Raw genomic sequence first — 15,932 nt, 5'->3', positions numbered from 1 at the left:
GTATTTTTTAATGTCAAAGTATGATAGGAGACGAGTTGCGATCGGCACTGCTTACTTTAAATTGGTTTTGTCGCAGCCCAATGTACTGATACTCCTCTAAATAGTGTTTAATTATGAAAAAGCGATATTTTAAAACACGTGGGTATAATATCTAAACAGAAGAACGCTTTACACTAAAATACCTAAACTCTTAACATTGCCATCAATCATCAGTATAGCCCATTTAGAGCAGGTGAAAATTTTATCAAATACGCATAGTTTTTCAAAAATGTTTTGATCTAACAAAAAGGTACATTAATTAAGACTGTCTTATCAGTTTTCTGAAAATCACTTCAAAAACTTTTCAAAACACCGACGAACTTTCTGCCAGCAATTAGTCCAAAACAAGGTTTAACCAATTTCTTAGCAATTGTACAAAATTCAAATTTAGAATACACTCTCACGCATGCTTGGCTAACCCTTTTGATGCTAGAAACATACTACAATCATTAAAACCCTTTGAAATACACTTAAAGTCCTTAAAACTAAGATTTCGCATAGGTGTCCGCTTTTTTTGCAAAATAGTGTATTTCCAAAATAATTATTAAAATTATTGAAATAGATACTAACGTGTTAACATACATTATTAAGGTCAAGCAAGTACTGTCCCAAAAGTAGCTGAACAACATAAGCGTCAAAAGTACATTAACACACGGCAACATTAAAAATATACTTTGTTAACCTAATTTTGTATTTACTGCTGTTTAGTGACTTTTGATACAATGATGTTCAGCGACATTTGGATTGATGGTGTACAGCGACTTTAGGAATACTAGTGCACAGATACTTTTGAAATACTCGTGTTTAACGACTTTTGTAAGTTTGTGGTGTACAGTCTATCTTGTTTCCTAGTTGCGACTATAACTTATGGCATTTTATTGTGAACAGGTGTTTTGTCATGTTGATTCTGTTCATCGACTTTTGGTGCTGACTGTACGCTTCAATCGTAATTGAGTCGTGATTGGATCTCAGTCGGACTTGAATCGTATTTCGCTTAAGTAAAATTAGTAGAATCGCACCCCAGTAAACTTGTTACGAATATTTTTTTCTAAAATAATACATAACAAACACTGAATCCATCAAGTAATACGCTAAATGCCAGTTCATTGTACGCATCAAAACATTATTAACCCGGCGGGAGTGTGGTGCGCAAAGATTACATAGAGTATGTGGTGGGGTGTAACATACCCCACGGAACAAAACGTCTTTTAACTAAGTATTTCTCCAAAATTGTACAAAATTATTACTAAGTATTATGAATGGGAACCCCTATAATAAAAAAATAAACAAATAAATACATATTTTTAAAACTTTTGTTACTTACTTAGCAGTTGAACAATTTGAGAACTTTTTGGTGACAAAAATTTATTTGCTCTATTAGAATATTCATAAAATCAACCATAATGATTAAAACAAAATAAAAACTTCTAAATTAACAAAAAAATAGATCTTCTTTCAATTAAAAATTAAAAAAACTTATGGAATCAAATGGAATATCTTAGTAAGAGGCCTCGCCATCAGCACAATTTTTGCAAGAAAATATTGCATGTTCTAGGCACAGTGATTTTCTGCAGCTTGCACAGACATGTTTTGTTTTCCGATCTATTTTCCGAGGACAATCCGCACATCCTCGTCATCCCATTCCCACTCGCTGCTAATCGCTTCAAGGTCATCACACACTGCTTGCGTGTACGATTCAAGCTCATGCTCACTGCAATGATCAAATTCTTCGGTAGAACTTGATTCATCTGAAGATTCGGCTAAAACTTCATCAATAATGCTTCTTATACGTCTTTCAACTGCCTCCAGTGTCATTTTTATTCAAAAAATATAAGTATACATGTAAAAATACATATGTACATATAAAAAATACGAAAACAATACGCGAACTATGTGGTGGGGTGTGACCTACCCCACGGACGTTTACGCACTTGCACTCCAACCACCAGCTGGCGTAACACCCAGATCATGCCACTATCCTCTACTGCAACCTCTTACCTCCAGCTACACGAAGCCCCGATATCTAGTTGTAACCAGTTAAAAAAATATACCTAGGTAAACCAATGCCGGGGTATGCTACACCCCACCACACTCCCGCCGGGTTAACCACAAAAATGTCAATGGGCTATAAAAATGCATCCGCGTTCAAAAATATAAAATATCGCAACAAACAAAATTCTACGAAGACGATACAGGCAAAACGTTAGTTTCCAAAACCAGTATCACACTGTTATTGACTCGATTAGGTATCATATAAACGATTGATTTAGTAAACGACAAGATTATTATATTTATAAAAAGATTAAGTAGGTATGAGTGCTAGCAGAAAACGAAAACTAGAATGCTTTTGTTTTCAGCTTGATAAATGAAGCAAATCCACACTCATCCATCACTTTTTGATAACATTGCAATTAATATCTTCGATTACGCTATTTTTTGCAATTATCATCCACTCTAATTCATCTGCTAGACTGCCCTAATAGAAAGTTGCTCTTACTAAGGAAAAGTTGCACTACAGTATTGTAATGCCACTGAACTTTATGTAGCATTTTAGTACGGGTAGAATAACTTACCTATGTGCGTTTTAACATGATACAAACACCGCAATAATGTACGCTTTAAGCACAAGGCAACACAATAGTGTACTTCACCTTAATCCGAGACCTCTCTCTACCCTGACTTGCGGTCTCCGAGCCTTGCTCCAACCTCTAAGGACATTTGTACCCCCATTGTGGTTATCTTACTACTAAGTTCTTATTTAAATAAACAATCTTACCTGTAGCTTCTTCCATTGTATTCTGCCAATGCATCTGGTAGCATTACGCCAAGCTAATTTAGCACCAAACACTAGTTCCGAAGATTTCAACTGGTAAGTTCCAGTCTCTTTCAGTTCTTTTTTCACTTCTTCCAGTCTTGCTCTGTGTGCTTCTGAATTTTCTCTGTAAATAAGGAAAAGGTTTTAATGACGAGTCTTGAAAAAATTATAACTTAATTCGAACTAGGAATATAAGGACGTGCAACGCTAAAATTTGACAAATTATAAATTTGACAATAATTCATGTTTACTATGTGCAAAGCATGAGTGTCATAGGTATTTTTGTAATTATATAAGTTGGCTAGAAGAACTTCAAATATTAATACTAGAAGGAATCAAAATAAATGCAAAACGTCTCAGATGCTCGATGAGACAATTAAATGACCTTCCCGTCAGCTAATCAAATATTTTCTCCAATCGCAGAACTTCCATTTTCTTATTTAGAGGAAATTACTTTTTGATTAAAATACTTAACTATACTTTAAAAATTCGTCTTATAGAATATTCAAGCTTTTGTCTCATTTTGATATTGAATAAATATGCAAGGTTATGAAAACTGGATTTTTGAAAGGCAGACGTGGACTTTTTTTTTAACAGGAAAAATAACAAGCTTATGCAATATTTATGGCATCAAATTAATTAATGTTTTTGATTGATTGGTGAACCTATAAATTCCTTCATATTTAAATACAATATTTATTAAAATATTACCTGCGTATAGACGCATAGTACTGTCGGATGAAAACTTGTGCCTCTTGATAAACCTCTTCAGGAGTCCGCGGCGTGTCACCCCGCCCAGGGATGTTCATTATACTGGACTGACATACTTTTTCTGTACATTTTGTGTTCTGAAAATAGAAAAAAACACATGTTTTACAAACAATAGTTAAAAATAAAACACCTCAATCAACATTTTTAAATTGTGAAGGACTACAAAAGAATACTTTTGTGATTAGTTCATCATATCCTTTTTTTGTAGTACCTAGTAGGTTGTTAAACAGAACTTAACAAATGAAATAGAAAAAATATCAAAGCAGACCGATCAATTATTGATAAATCCATTTCGATCAATGAATTGTGTCTTTGTAATTATTTTTTCCATAGTCATCACGACTTGTGGTAGGTCAAATAACACACGATATATTATGAGCATAATTAAAACGCCATCATTCTTATTGCCATCAGATATGTATACCTAATACTTAACTTAGTTTAAAAAGAGGCCGTAGGTATCAAAATAAACTTATTAAGGAAAATGTACCATTCTGATAGGCGCAAAGGTAACAAAATCATTCTGTACGTCGGTATATGTACCTAAATGAAACCATAAATATAACTATGTAGCACCACCGAACGCACGCCGCGCTCGCGTGCGCACTCACACTGTGTCGGGACGGGACACAGACGCACACTAGCTCGCCGCGCCACCTTTATAAGGAGCCACCGAGCCATCGATCGGCAGTCTCTGCGCTAGCGCGCCGCTGTATCCACGCATTGGAAGAGCCCGCCTAGCCTGAGCCGCCCCTGCCCGCTCGCCCGTGGTGACGTATCCTGCTTGTTTCGTGACGTCACGACACGAACTGGCCGGGACCGTACCGCGCGTCGATCCGTATAGAGTTAGTGTAGTCATACGAGTGTAGAATTAATGTTTACACATTTGTTAGCAAATAAATTGCCTTGAAGTTTCACCCCAAGTTTTATTGAAGACCTTAACAATCTTACAATCTGGCGCTCAACGTCAAGGCCCGGAAGCTGGCTAGCCCAAAACAAGGAACACGTAGAAGAATAAAAGAAGAACTGCTGAACACCATGAGTTTGTCAACCGAGCAATTTGAAAAGTTACTGTCAGTAATTGGTAGTAATCAACAGCGACGGGGTTCTTTTACCACCTGTAAGGTTACATTTAATGGTGCTAGGGACACAGAAACTGTGGAATCTTTTCTGGCTGCGGTTTCAGTGTTCAAGTCTGTGGAACAAATCCCTGATGAAGATGCCATTATGAGCGTTCCCTTAATTTTGAGAGAAGAGGCAGCTACCTGGTGGAATGGCATAAAGGAACAGGTAAAAACCTGGGAAGAATTTATTTCAAGAGTTCGCCACGCCTTTGCCCCCAAGAGACCTGGGTACCAATTATACCAGAACGTGGTGAACATTAAGCAAGGTGAAGATGAACTCACAGAGGTGTTTGTTGCAAAGAAGAGGGCGCTTATCGCACAAATGCCAGAACCACACTCGGAAACTCAACAAATCGATATGATTTACGGGCAGTTACGGTACAAAATCAGGGTAAAAATGCCACGCGACACCGTCAATACCCTTGACGCCTTAGTGAAGGCAGCCAGGGGTATAGAACAGCTCTTGGTTGAGAAGAAGATCCCAGAAGAAGGGACAAAGAAGGAGGAAGAAACAGGGAAGGTGCCATTTAAAAAGAAGCGCTGCACATACTGTCGATTGCCTGGGCATTCAATCGAGACATGTCGGAAGAAGGAAAAGAAGGATCTCGCTTCTGGTACTTCTGATGCTTCTGTCGCGAAACCTGCGCCTAAAAATGTTGCCATGGGTACTCAAGCACCATCGCCCTCCACACCAACGTTTGCATGCTACGGATGTGGTACACCAGGAGTGGTCCGTTCAAAATGCACCACCTGTGCCAACGCTAAGCCGAAGGTGGGAAGAGCTGAAGTAAGTTTCTGCTCAATCAACACGGCAGATGTACGCGCTCGACCAATTGTGGGTATTGCTATAGGCAAAATAACAGGGAACGCCTACGTGGACACTTGCGCGAAGACAAGCGTTGCCTCATACGCGCTGTACAAATGCCTGCGTAGACTTGGCTTTGCGTTCCAGACACAACAGCTGATGGTGAAACTGGCTGATGGCACCACTACTCAGAGAGACGTATTAACGGTGGAGGCCCCCGTTAGTATCTGCTATCGTGTTGTACCGACGACTTTTATCGTCTTCCCAGAAGCTCGTGAGTCTCGCACACTGTTGGGTATTGGGTTTATCGAGGATGCCAAAATGGTACTCAACGTACCTCAGAAGACATGGCATTTTGAGGATCACCCTGGAGATGTCTTCGACCTCCAAGACGAAGATGCTGAGGAGATATCACTGGCCAAGATGGAAGCTACGCCTATTCATTTTAATCCTCGGTTACGTCCTATACTAAAGGATGTCGAGATGCCTGAATTTATTTCCCCTCTGTCAATAACTCCAAGGTACAATAGCATACGAGAACCGGCGCTGCCACGATCCAGTATATGCACACCAACAACTGATCACCCATCCAGCGGAGAACCAGCACTACCAGAAACAAGTGCCTGCTCCACACATACAATGACATATCGCGTAGTGCCAATTGCGCTGTCTCCCATTAAAAGGAAGCGAACATTCGATGGGTATTCACCAAGATTCGTCGACTTTATGATCCGTGATGCCCAGATACAACTTCACGGTGCTACGTGTGAACTATCTCCACATTCCAAGGCACTTTTTCCTAGCGACCATAGTCATAGTAGCACTGATGATGAAATTAGATCTTTGGAAGTGGATGAGGTCTCATCGGATACCCTAGACAGAACTCAAAAGCAGTTTTAGTGCAGGGGGAGTCCGTTTCTACACAGTGTATCAGTGGTCAGAGGTAGGGCTGATCTAATCCTAGCACGTCATGGTGCTTCATCTTATCTGATTTCAGATCCCACTACTCCAGATAAACTCCTTGGAGTATATCACACGTCCGCCTTGACTCCGTTCCAGGGCCCTGCGGCGAGTCCACTTCCGCCGCCAATACGCCCACTGAAGAAACGCGGGCGTCCGCCTAAGGCCAGGCCTACTGAGGACTCCACTCCGCCCTCTCGCGGACGAGGACGGCCACGGCGACACGCTTCGTCCTGCCCAACATCGTCAGTGCAACATTAATTATGACTGGCTACTCGTCGGGGCGCCTTCGCATCCAGAGGGGGAGCCTGTAGCACCACCGAACGCACGCCGCGCTCGCGTGCGCACTCACACTGTGTCGGGACGGGACACAGACGCACACTAGCTCGCCGCGCCACCTTTATAAGGAGCCACCGAGCCATCGATCGGCAGTCTCTGCGCTAGCGCGCCGCTGTATCCACGCATTGGAAGAGCCCGCCTAGCCTGAGCCGCCCCTGCCCGCTCGCCCGTGGTGACGTATCCTGCTTGTTTCGTGACGTCACGACACGAACTGGCCGGGACCGTACCGCGCGTCGATCCGTATAGAGTTAGTGTAGTCATACGAGTGTAGAATTAATGTTTACACATTTGTTAGCAAATAAATTGCCTTGAAGTTTCACCCCAAGTTTTATTGAAGACCTTAACAATCTTACAACTAAGCATTGTCTTTTAAAATAAAACATGGACTTTGTTATTCAGAAAGGTCAATAATACATTCGTAATGAGTAGGTACTAGGAAGTCTAGTCTTCACTATTATTTCAAGGTAGCTTCGGTTCTGTCCATATTTGTCTAAATATTTACAATCATAACAAATGTTTTAAGTTATTTTCAGACTGAGAGGAACGAACTTAATATGTTGCCTTAGATAGCTAGAAAATGTTTTTCTTTCATATATTTTTATTCATTTGTAACCTTAGTGCTTATAAATAACTGAATTAATTAAACTATGAATTAACTGAACTTGAACTTTAATTAATTAATTGAGATCGGGAAAAGTCTGTAAGTACGCCTTTCACTTACAAATCGCGCTTATCGCGGAAATATGTAAAAAAACCTGTGTAGGGCAATTATGTAAGTAGGTATTTAAAAACATTATTGAAATTAAAATAGAGTTGTTGTGTATTTAATAGATATTAACTTTGAAATCTGACATAAGTTTTAAGAATGTATTTCAATTAGTGACGATACCTACTTACCTAATTCATAAACGTAAATTCAATTTTAATTTGAACAAAAAAAAAAATATGGAGGATGCACCAGTTTGCTTGCACCTCGTTCTTTCTTTTCAAATAATGTTTTTTATATAGAAAACAGACATCCATTGATAGACACAAGCTTCCCGACTATCACAAAGATCTGTCCTGTTATCGACCGTATCTACGTCGCAGACATCACAACAGAAATAAATGATATCAACATTCCACAATCTTGTTCATTAATAAACTTGAGCATGAGGAAAATTTATAAATTATTGTCCCACGAACATGTTAAAATTACACTGATTAATTTACATGCTTGAAAAACCTATATCGGAGACCTATATCTAGACACACGGCAGTGTGTCCGCCAAGTTCGAGCAAAAAAGCGACACACCGGCCGTGGGTTATATTACACGAACCATTTCGGGCCAAATTCGACCCCCCTATAACTCAAAATCTATTTTATTTACACATTTCAAATTTCTAGTATCTGTTGAGACCCCCTCACTTATCTAAAATACAAAATTTCATTAATATACCTATTGTAGGTCTTGAGATATTGACGTCAGAAAATCGCTATTTTTACTATACACTCACTGACTGACTCACTCATCAAAAACCTAGACCACTTCCAATGGTCGTATTGACTTGAAATTTGGCATGGAGGTAGGTCTTTATGTCAAGGTAAAGGGAAAAATCTGAAAATGGCCAAGTGTGAGTCGGTTTCAAAATAATGAAGGTGTAAAATACCCAGTGTAAAATACCCCTAAGGAACTAAAACGAACTAAATTTATCTATATTTATATAATATACCTTCGAATGGTCGTACCGATCTGAAATTCGTTACAAAGGTTTGTATTTAGTCAAAGTAAAAATCTGAAAACGGCCAAGTGTGAGTCACTTTCGAAAATAACGAATGTGTAACTTTGATCCACGAACATAATATATGATAACATGTCATGTCAGTCAGTTGGTAAATCTAGTCCATTTAGTTAATCTAGTTCATTTCTTTGTAAGAAGCATAGTGCATATTCAAAAATCTGAAAGATAGTATAAATGAGACATTTCCTTAACTAACTTAATCATAAGAAAAAAATAAAATAAACAACCTTACAAAAATAAATGAAATCCCACCCAAAACAAAAATGTGAAAGGCTGCCAAGTTCGATAATATGGAAATCCTTCGCCTATAAAAGAAGTGAGATCTGAATAAGTACCAAGTTCCATACACATACCTCAGTTAAAAATAGTTACTTTTTAATAATGTTACTTGGCAAGTTTTAATAGAAAATTAAATACTTGATTCATTGCGTTTAGTAGGTTTATAAGAAGGTGTGTGAAAACTTGCCAAGTAACATCATTAAAAAGTAACTATTTTTAACTGAGGTATGTGTATGGAACTTGGTACTTATTCAGATCTCACTTCTTTTATAGGCGAAGGATTTCCATATTATCGAACTTGGCAGCCTTTCACATTTTTGTTTTGGGTGGGATCTTTATAAAAACCGATATACCAAGACACCTACGCTATGATATGGATGACTCGTTCAATTTACTAACAGAACAAAAAACCTGGGTTTTCAGGCTATCGGTAGCGAGTATCCGTACTATATCATCATCTATCACTAAGGAACATATTTTGCACCGGTGCACTGGTATTATAGAGACTGGACAGGGACACTGTTTATATATAATTTTATTTATTTTTAAACAAAACTGACCACATATTTTAATCTACTTTTTCATCAATGTCTCGTGACATTTAATGGCTATTTACGACGAGTTTGCTCTTAAAATATGTAAACAGAAGTAAATAAAGTAAAAGGCATTTTTTGCACGAATAACAGACTAATTAGTTGTCTCAATAATAGTGTCTTTATAATTATAAATAGTCTGTAAATAAATGCTGCGTTGCGATGTGACAATATTCCCAGAAATGATTTTTTAAATATAATTCTTATGAGAGTACTGACAGTCCATCTTATAGTCGATGTATGCAATTCTAAATAGGTCGATGTTAGTCGAGAATCAAGAAAACACTGGCTAGTATAGGCTATTCCAGAGAGTTCTAGCATTGCAAGAGACAGCTGTATGAAGGACTTCACTACTGTTGATTGAAGCGTGTGAAATTAAATAACACCCTAGTTTGTATGTCAGGCTGAGTCACTAGCAGTTCTATGCAACCATTTTGAACAAGACCTTTTCATCAGGAATGGTGACTATGCGAGATCTCATGTAGATTCTAAATTCACATTGGAAATTTGTTGAAATTTTTATGAGGGCTGTAAATTAATTATAATACTCCATTTCTTTCAATGTTATCCTTATTCGAACATTTCGGATTCAGACGCAATTCACGCTCTCATTATAATTTTAACCATATGCATCACCATGATAAGTTGTGATTTATAAATGAAATTACAAGTACCGTGATTAGTCACTGATAACGGCCTGTATATTGGCCTAATTATCTCGCATTTAGCCATAAATATGACCTTTCATAAATTTCGTAGATAACAATGTTTTCCAAGGCAATGGTGTGATAGGGATGACGTGATGAATTTATAGCACGTGGTGTTTCAAGAATAGCGACATTTATGCTAATTCATTATGTACCTAGATGCTAAGAAAAGTATTCGTAGAATATGACCTAAGAATACGTTGTAAAATGAGGAAAATGTGTATAAAAGTCAATTTCCTTTTCCACTTAACTTTCCATATAGTTCAGAAATGTATGTAATTGGTTAAGACGGTATCAAAAAGCATAACAAATACGAGCGATAATAATGTCATTAGATACTGAGAGATTAGATATATCGCTGCATGTTTTATGAACCAAAAATATTAAAGCGTTCACAACTTCACTGTGAATTAAGTTCATTTTCAGCCTTTGTACTCTACAGATAAATTAACTTTTAAAATTATTATAGCGCAGTTAATACTTTTTTTTTTTAAATCCTATGTTTGTAACGGAGCAAAAACATATGAGTCATATTTATGTTCTCCATGGTCTATATTTTTAGGAATAATTATAGGTATTTAATGGGCAGATTCAGATCTACGTTTCTATATAAGTAGAAGAACTTAATTAATATTTATCACGTGACAGCAATCAATGCATTACATGTAACTATGATTAGTTCGACGTATTGTTGGCGTTTACCTACTAATTATCTGTTGGCAACTCATTGTGTGTCTGTGTGTTCGCTGGAACTAATCAAGGCGGTTTCCAATCAGTGAACATAATACAACCTTCTATGTAAATGTCTCCATGCCTTTCTGATCTCCTGGTACCTAGTTACTAACCTTGACTAAGTATAAAATACCGTTATATTGTGTTTAAGTAAATATTGGCTTATTAAGCGTTTTAACTATTTGTATTTCAATGTAATGATTTAAGTAAGTAACTAGGTATATAGTTAGGTACTTAATGGTACAAAGCTAAAATTTGTTTGTGTGAATGCGTTAACCTACGGAGCTAGAGGACTAGACTGGTTTGGTAAATTATTTCAGTATTAGATAGCCCATTTACTTATCGATATTTATATGCTACTTTTGTCCAAGTGCAAGGACAAAAGTAGACAAGATAGCCCGTTTATCGAGGTATTTAAGCTACTTTTGTCTAGGTGCCCGAAGTCATTCCCACGGGACGCGGTTGTAAACGTTGTCGAAAGCTAGTATAAATATGTATTTATTAAACAAACTGTTGCTTGTGCTGTTGCATTCCGTTTCTCTCTTACTTTGTATCAATATATCTTCCAGATCCCAAGATAATAACTCTATGTCTTCATAATAATATTGTTGTGTTCATTCCAGTGAAATTCCGAAAGCGTGTTTGGTTCTCAAACATAGCATTGTAAATTGTGCACCGTACGGTACGGTACCTATTATGCAATTATTGTTCCGCTCAATATACTGTGTTGGTGTACGGTCGGCAAAAAAACGCGTTGACATTGTAGATGTCAAATTTTTTGGTAGAAATTTTTTTAGGTATTTATGACATTACACTATTTTATGTGTATAGATATAATATTTAGGTATCATTTGTATAATGACTATGTTCAACAGATGTTGTCTATACAATGGTTGGTGTATTCATATGAGTTATGCCACTCTGAAATAGATGCTACCTACATAAAATTGTAATAATCCAGTCTTATAGTCGTACACAATACAATAGTATGAAATGATAGCTTGATTATTTATGAACATTGACATAAAAAAGTACATGAAAATAACCTAACTAACCTAGGTATTCTACTATACTATCTCCACTTGATAAATTAATCCTTAACACTGAAATTGCTAAACCTAATTTAATAAGACAAAACAATTATACGTAATACCTAAAGGTACAAGCAAGTAACATAATTACGCTTTCTTGCTATGTAATCCTATTACAAATGTAGACGACCTTGAATGAACAAGGACGGCAAACAAAAACGACACTACACAAGTATTTTGTTTAGTCATGTAACAATGATAATCCTATGGTAGGTGGACGCAAGCATCTTCATAATACGTGACTCGAAAATAACATGAGAACATGCTAGCATACACAGATGTATTTTTTTAAACACTTCTACCACAAATACTATAGGTATCTTAAAGTGAAAAAGGTAAAACAGATAAATATAACCTCAATGCTTGGACACCTGCAGCAAATAGGGTTGAGCCTACACCATAAAAAAATATCGATAAAAAGTTCCCTCCGATTCTAATACCTACAGACAATGACCCCACTGAACTAGGTTTAAAATCGATGAACATCACATAAAAGCCGTAGTTTACGTTAAACGTATAAAGTTAAACTATTACTCACTGCTAACAATGACACGAAACATTGTATCGTAGATCACATTAGTGATACAGTGGAAAATAGTTTAAAACGCAGTTTTAATCTAACCATCGTAAAAGCTTTTGTCATGCTTGCGGTTGAAATTTTTTTAACCACAATACCTGGATACAATAGCATGTGTACATTGAAAGGAGCAAGGCCTAATTTTTTATTTAAGAATGACCTTCGTTTAATGCCATTGCATGCAACTATTTTAATCTTCTTGACTTTTAAGAACCGACTATTTATATATCATTTTTATTTGCATCTGCACTGGTTTTATTTGTGTTCACTTTTTTCCGGTAATCTATATATTTTTTTTATAATTATAGGCTATAATTATGGAGGACATTAACTTGTCAATTAGCAACCAAATACGTGTTTAAAAATATCTATCTATTTTTACTATTTCCTGCTTAAAATGTCTCACGAAAGGCCACGAAAGGCCTTTGACCAGTGCGCTTTATTGTCAGGCTATTCCTTGTAAGCGGTGAATGCTTGACTCATTTACCGTATCGCTACATTTTAATCTAATTTCATACAAAAGACATTCACCCAACATTTTCTCAGAATAGAATTGAAAATTCGTCTTGGGATTTCTTTGATATTTTTTATCGATATCGTGCGATCTATTTCAAGAGATTGAACGTTCGACAGCACTATTTGAGATCGTGTTTTCAAAGTTACGCAACACCAAACAATGGCATAATAATTTATCATAATTAAAATGACATTTGTTAAAGCAGTGATAAACTGTGGACATAATACGGTCATACACGATATTGATTAGCTACGATAATTCAAACGGCAAATGCAAGGAGTTCATGAATGATGTAATGTAACAAGAATATTCTCGAGATCGTGTACCAAGAGCATTTGAGACGCAATTGTTTTTTAACATGCCATATGTTTATTGATTTCAAATCCTGTCATAACATTTTGTAGCATAGTGTTAATAGAGATCTTAAGCAAATAGTTTTAATACATCAAATACGCGTTGGTATCGTAAGCAATTATCGCGCGGTATAATCTTGTATATTCACCTCGGCTGTTGCGCGAAGGCTCGGTATTCCCCGCATCCGGCTCAATCCTTTATTGTTAAACTATCTGAACATTGAACATCCGTAACTCCGTGTCTATTATAATTTTTGTCTCGGTCATTATCCCGATCATTTCGTCATCGGTTGGCGAATGATTGTCGTACTTTTGTATTGTCATTGAGGCCTTGAAACCAGCGATTTTTCAACGATATCGATTGTAATGGACCAACGGAGGAAGAAGTCATTATTCCGTTTAATTATGATAATATTGTTAACCTTTAGTTTTGACGTCATGAAATGGTATGGTATTAATTAGGAAATCCAATTTGTTGAAGGTTTTTTTGTGGAATTTTTGTAAACAAGTAACTTTACGCTTTTGTTTTATATTTAAAATGGAGAAGTCCGTAAAATTACCAGCCAATAATATACTAGGTAAAATTTTAATCTACAGAAACACAACCACAACAACTCGCTGATTTCCTGGCCTAACTTGGAAAATGCAATCGTAATTCATATTTTTTATCACCATAACTGTAGACACTAAACAATGCCTTAGCCTCAGATCTAAGTTCAATTACTTAACATAATTGCTATACGGGGCTAAACCCAGCACTCGATCAATAATAGCTCTATAATAAGCTAATTGAATTACTCGGATTTCTTCGTAAATCTACGTCAATACTTATTAAATATGGTAAAAAATGCAAGTCTTTAGCGCTTATACGACAATTTAATATTGGAGATAAACTGGTTTATGTGTTAACATTCATAGTACAAATGTTTGTATGTTAATACATTTAAATGTTACTATTTATAATGTGTGTGGTTCACGATTCAATTATTACATCACTATAGTTCTCAATGAATTCTTCACAAATCACAGTCATGTTTAATCATTGCATTTTTATACATCATCCTCCGAGCCTTTTCCCAACTATGTTGGGGTCGGCTTCCAGTCTAACCGGATTCAGCTGAGTACCATTGATTTACAAGAAGCGACTGCCTATCTGACCTCCTCAACCCAGTTACCCGGGCAACCCGATACCCCTTGGTTAGACTGGTGTCAGACTTACTGGCTTCTGACTACCCGTAGCGACTGCCAAGGATGTTCAATGACAGCCGGGACCTACAGTTTAACGTGCCATCCGAAACACAGTCATTGGTGTCTAAGATATACTTAGAAAGTACATACAAACTGTTTTTTTATACAAATCTATACTAATATTATAAGGAAGATTCATTTTTTTATTTGTACCCTAAGCTCCGAAACTACTGAACCGATTTGAGTTCTTTCACTGTTAGAAAACTACACTCTTCCATATTAACATATTATACTTCATCTTAACCTGGTACGGGCAGTATTTCCCACGAGACGCGGGTGAAACCCCGAGAAAACGATAAATGTAATATAGGTACTTAAATGTTATAATACAACTTGTACATAAGAGCCAACGAAAGAACATAAAGAAGTCTCAAGAAGTTTATTAATAGATGATGTCGATATTTATTTTTTTATTCATAGACTGTAAACTGGTGAAGTTAGTGGCCTTTAATAGTCATGTTGTAAGTCTCTTATTTTTAATTAAATTAATAATACTGCGAAGGCAATATAATCTCCGAGAACTTTCGATGCAGACTCTACTTTCAGTAATCAACCGTTTTCTAAAATTATATTAAAGAAACGCGAACGCCAAACACATGTCACTAATTGTTTTTCTTAAGCTTGTTCCTTCAATTCTTAGCTCCAGAGTTTTCCATATTAATTGATATCTTTAGCTCCAGAAGTTTCCATATTTGCATACTGACTAGAATATAACTTTGTTCAATTCTACTAGGTTAATTACTATGTATTAATTAGGCAGAGGTCACGGAATGGAAGGCCCTTACGATTGTTCGCACAGGTGCTTCGGTACTTAAGGCCTACTAAAATAGATAGAAGTTGGTCTCAAGTTTTGTTCAAGTATTCTTAGTTGGTTATTGTCTACTATGTTCGGGTTTAGGTTCTTTGGACTAGACTAAAAAACGTTATTTTTGTTATAATAACGATATCAGAAATTTTGAAATTTTTATCACTATACTCTTCGTTTTGACTTTTATAATTTTTTTCCTCAAATATATAATGGTGCAATTTACATTAAAAGCCCTGCTTCAAAGCTTTGGATATAGTGACTGTCCAAGTATCTATCTTAATAACCATACAGATCGTAACAACCATACGTATATTAATTATTGAACTTCGTTTACACATATTTTATTCATCAGCATAAAAAATGTAATTCCAAAATAAAATTTTTGCACCAAT

At 36.5% G+C, this 15,932-nt stretch overlaps 2 protein-coding genes across 2 annotated transcripts in view; one reads left to right on the top strand and one right to left on the bottom strand.

Annotated features, from left to right (window-relative positions):
• Positions 1-15,932, bottom strand: part of LOC124631003 (nitric oxide synthase-like) — a 50,343-nt gene that overhangs the window by 23,523 nt on the left and 10,888 nt on the right. Inside the window, exons 2-3 of the mRNA XM_047165079.1 lie at positions 3,566-3,702; positions 2,816-2,978 (exon numbers count right to left, since the gene is read on the bottom strand). Coding sequence (XP_047021035.1) covers positions 2,816-2,978; positions 3,566-3,702 — 300 coding nt within the window. The remainder of the gene's footprint in view (positions 1-2,815; positions 2,979-3,565; positions 3,703-15,932) is intronic.
• LOC124631004 lies at positions 4,199-7,172 on the top strand. The gene is made up of 2 exons (XM_047165080.1): positions 4,199-6,497; positions 6,614-7,172. Exon 1 carries the CDS (start codon positions 4,664-4,666, stop codon positions 6,452-6,454), a length of 1,791 nt encoding a protein of 596 aa, XP_047021036.1. The 5' UTR covers positions 4,199-4,663; the 3' UTR covers positions 6,455-6,497; positions 6,614-7,172.

This window comes from Helicoverpa zea, chromosome 6, assembly GCF_022581195.2.
Source record: "Helicoverpa zea isolate HzStark_Cry1AcR chromosome 6, ilHelZeax1.1, whole genome shotgun sequence".
NCBI lineage: Eukaryota > Metazoa > Arthropoda > Insecta > Lepidoptera > Noctuidae > Helicoverpa > Helicoverpa zea.
The sequence above is the reverse complement of the archived record's forward strand: the minus strand, read 5'-3'. Positions and strand labels throughout refer to the sequence as shown.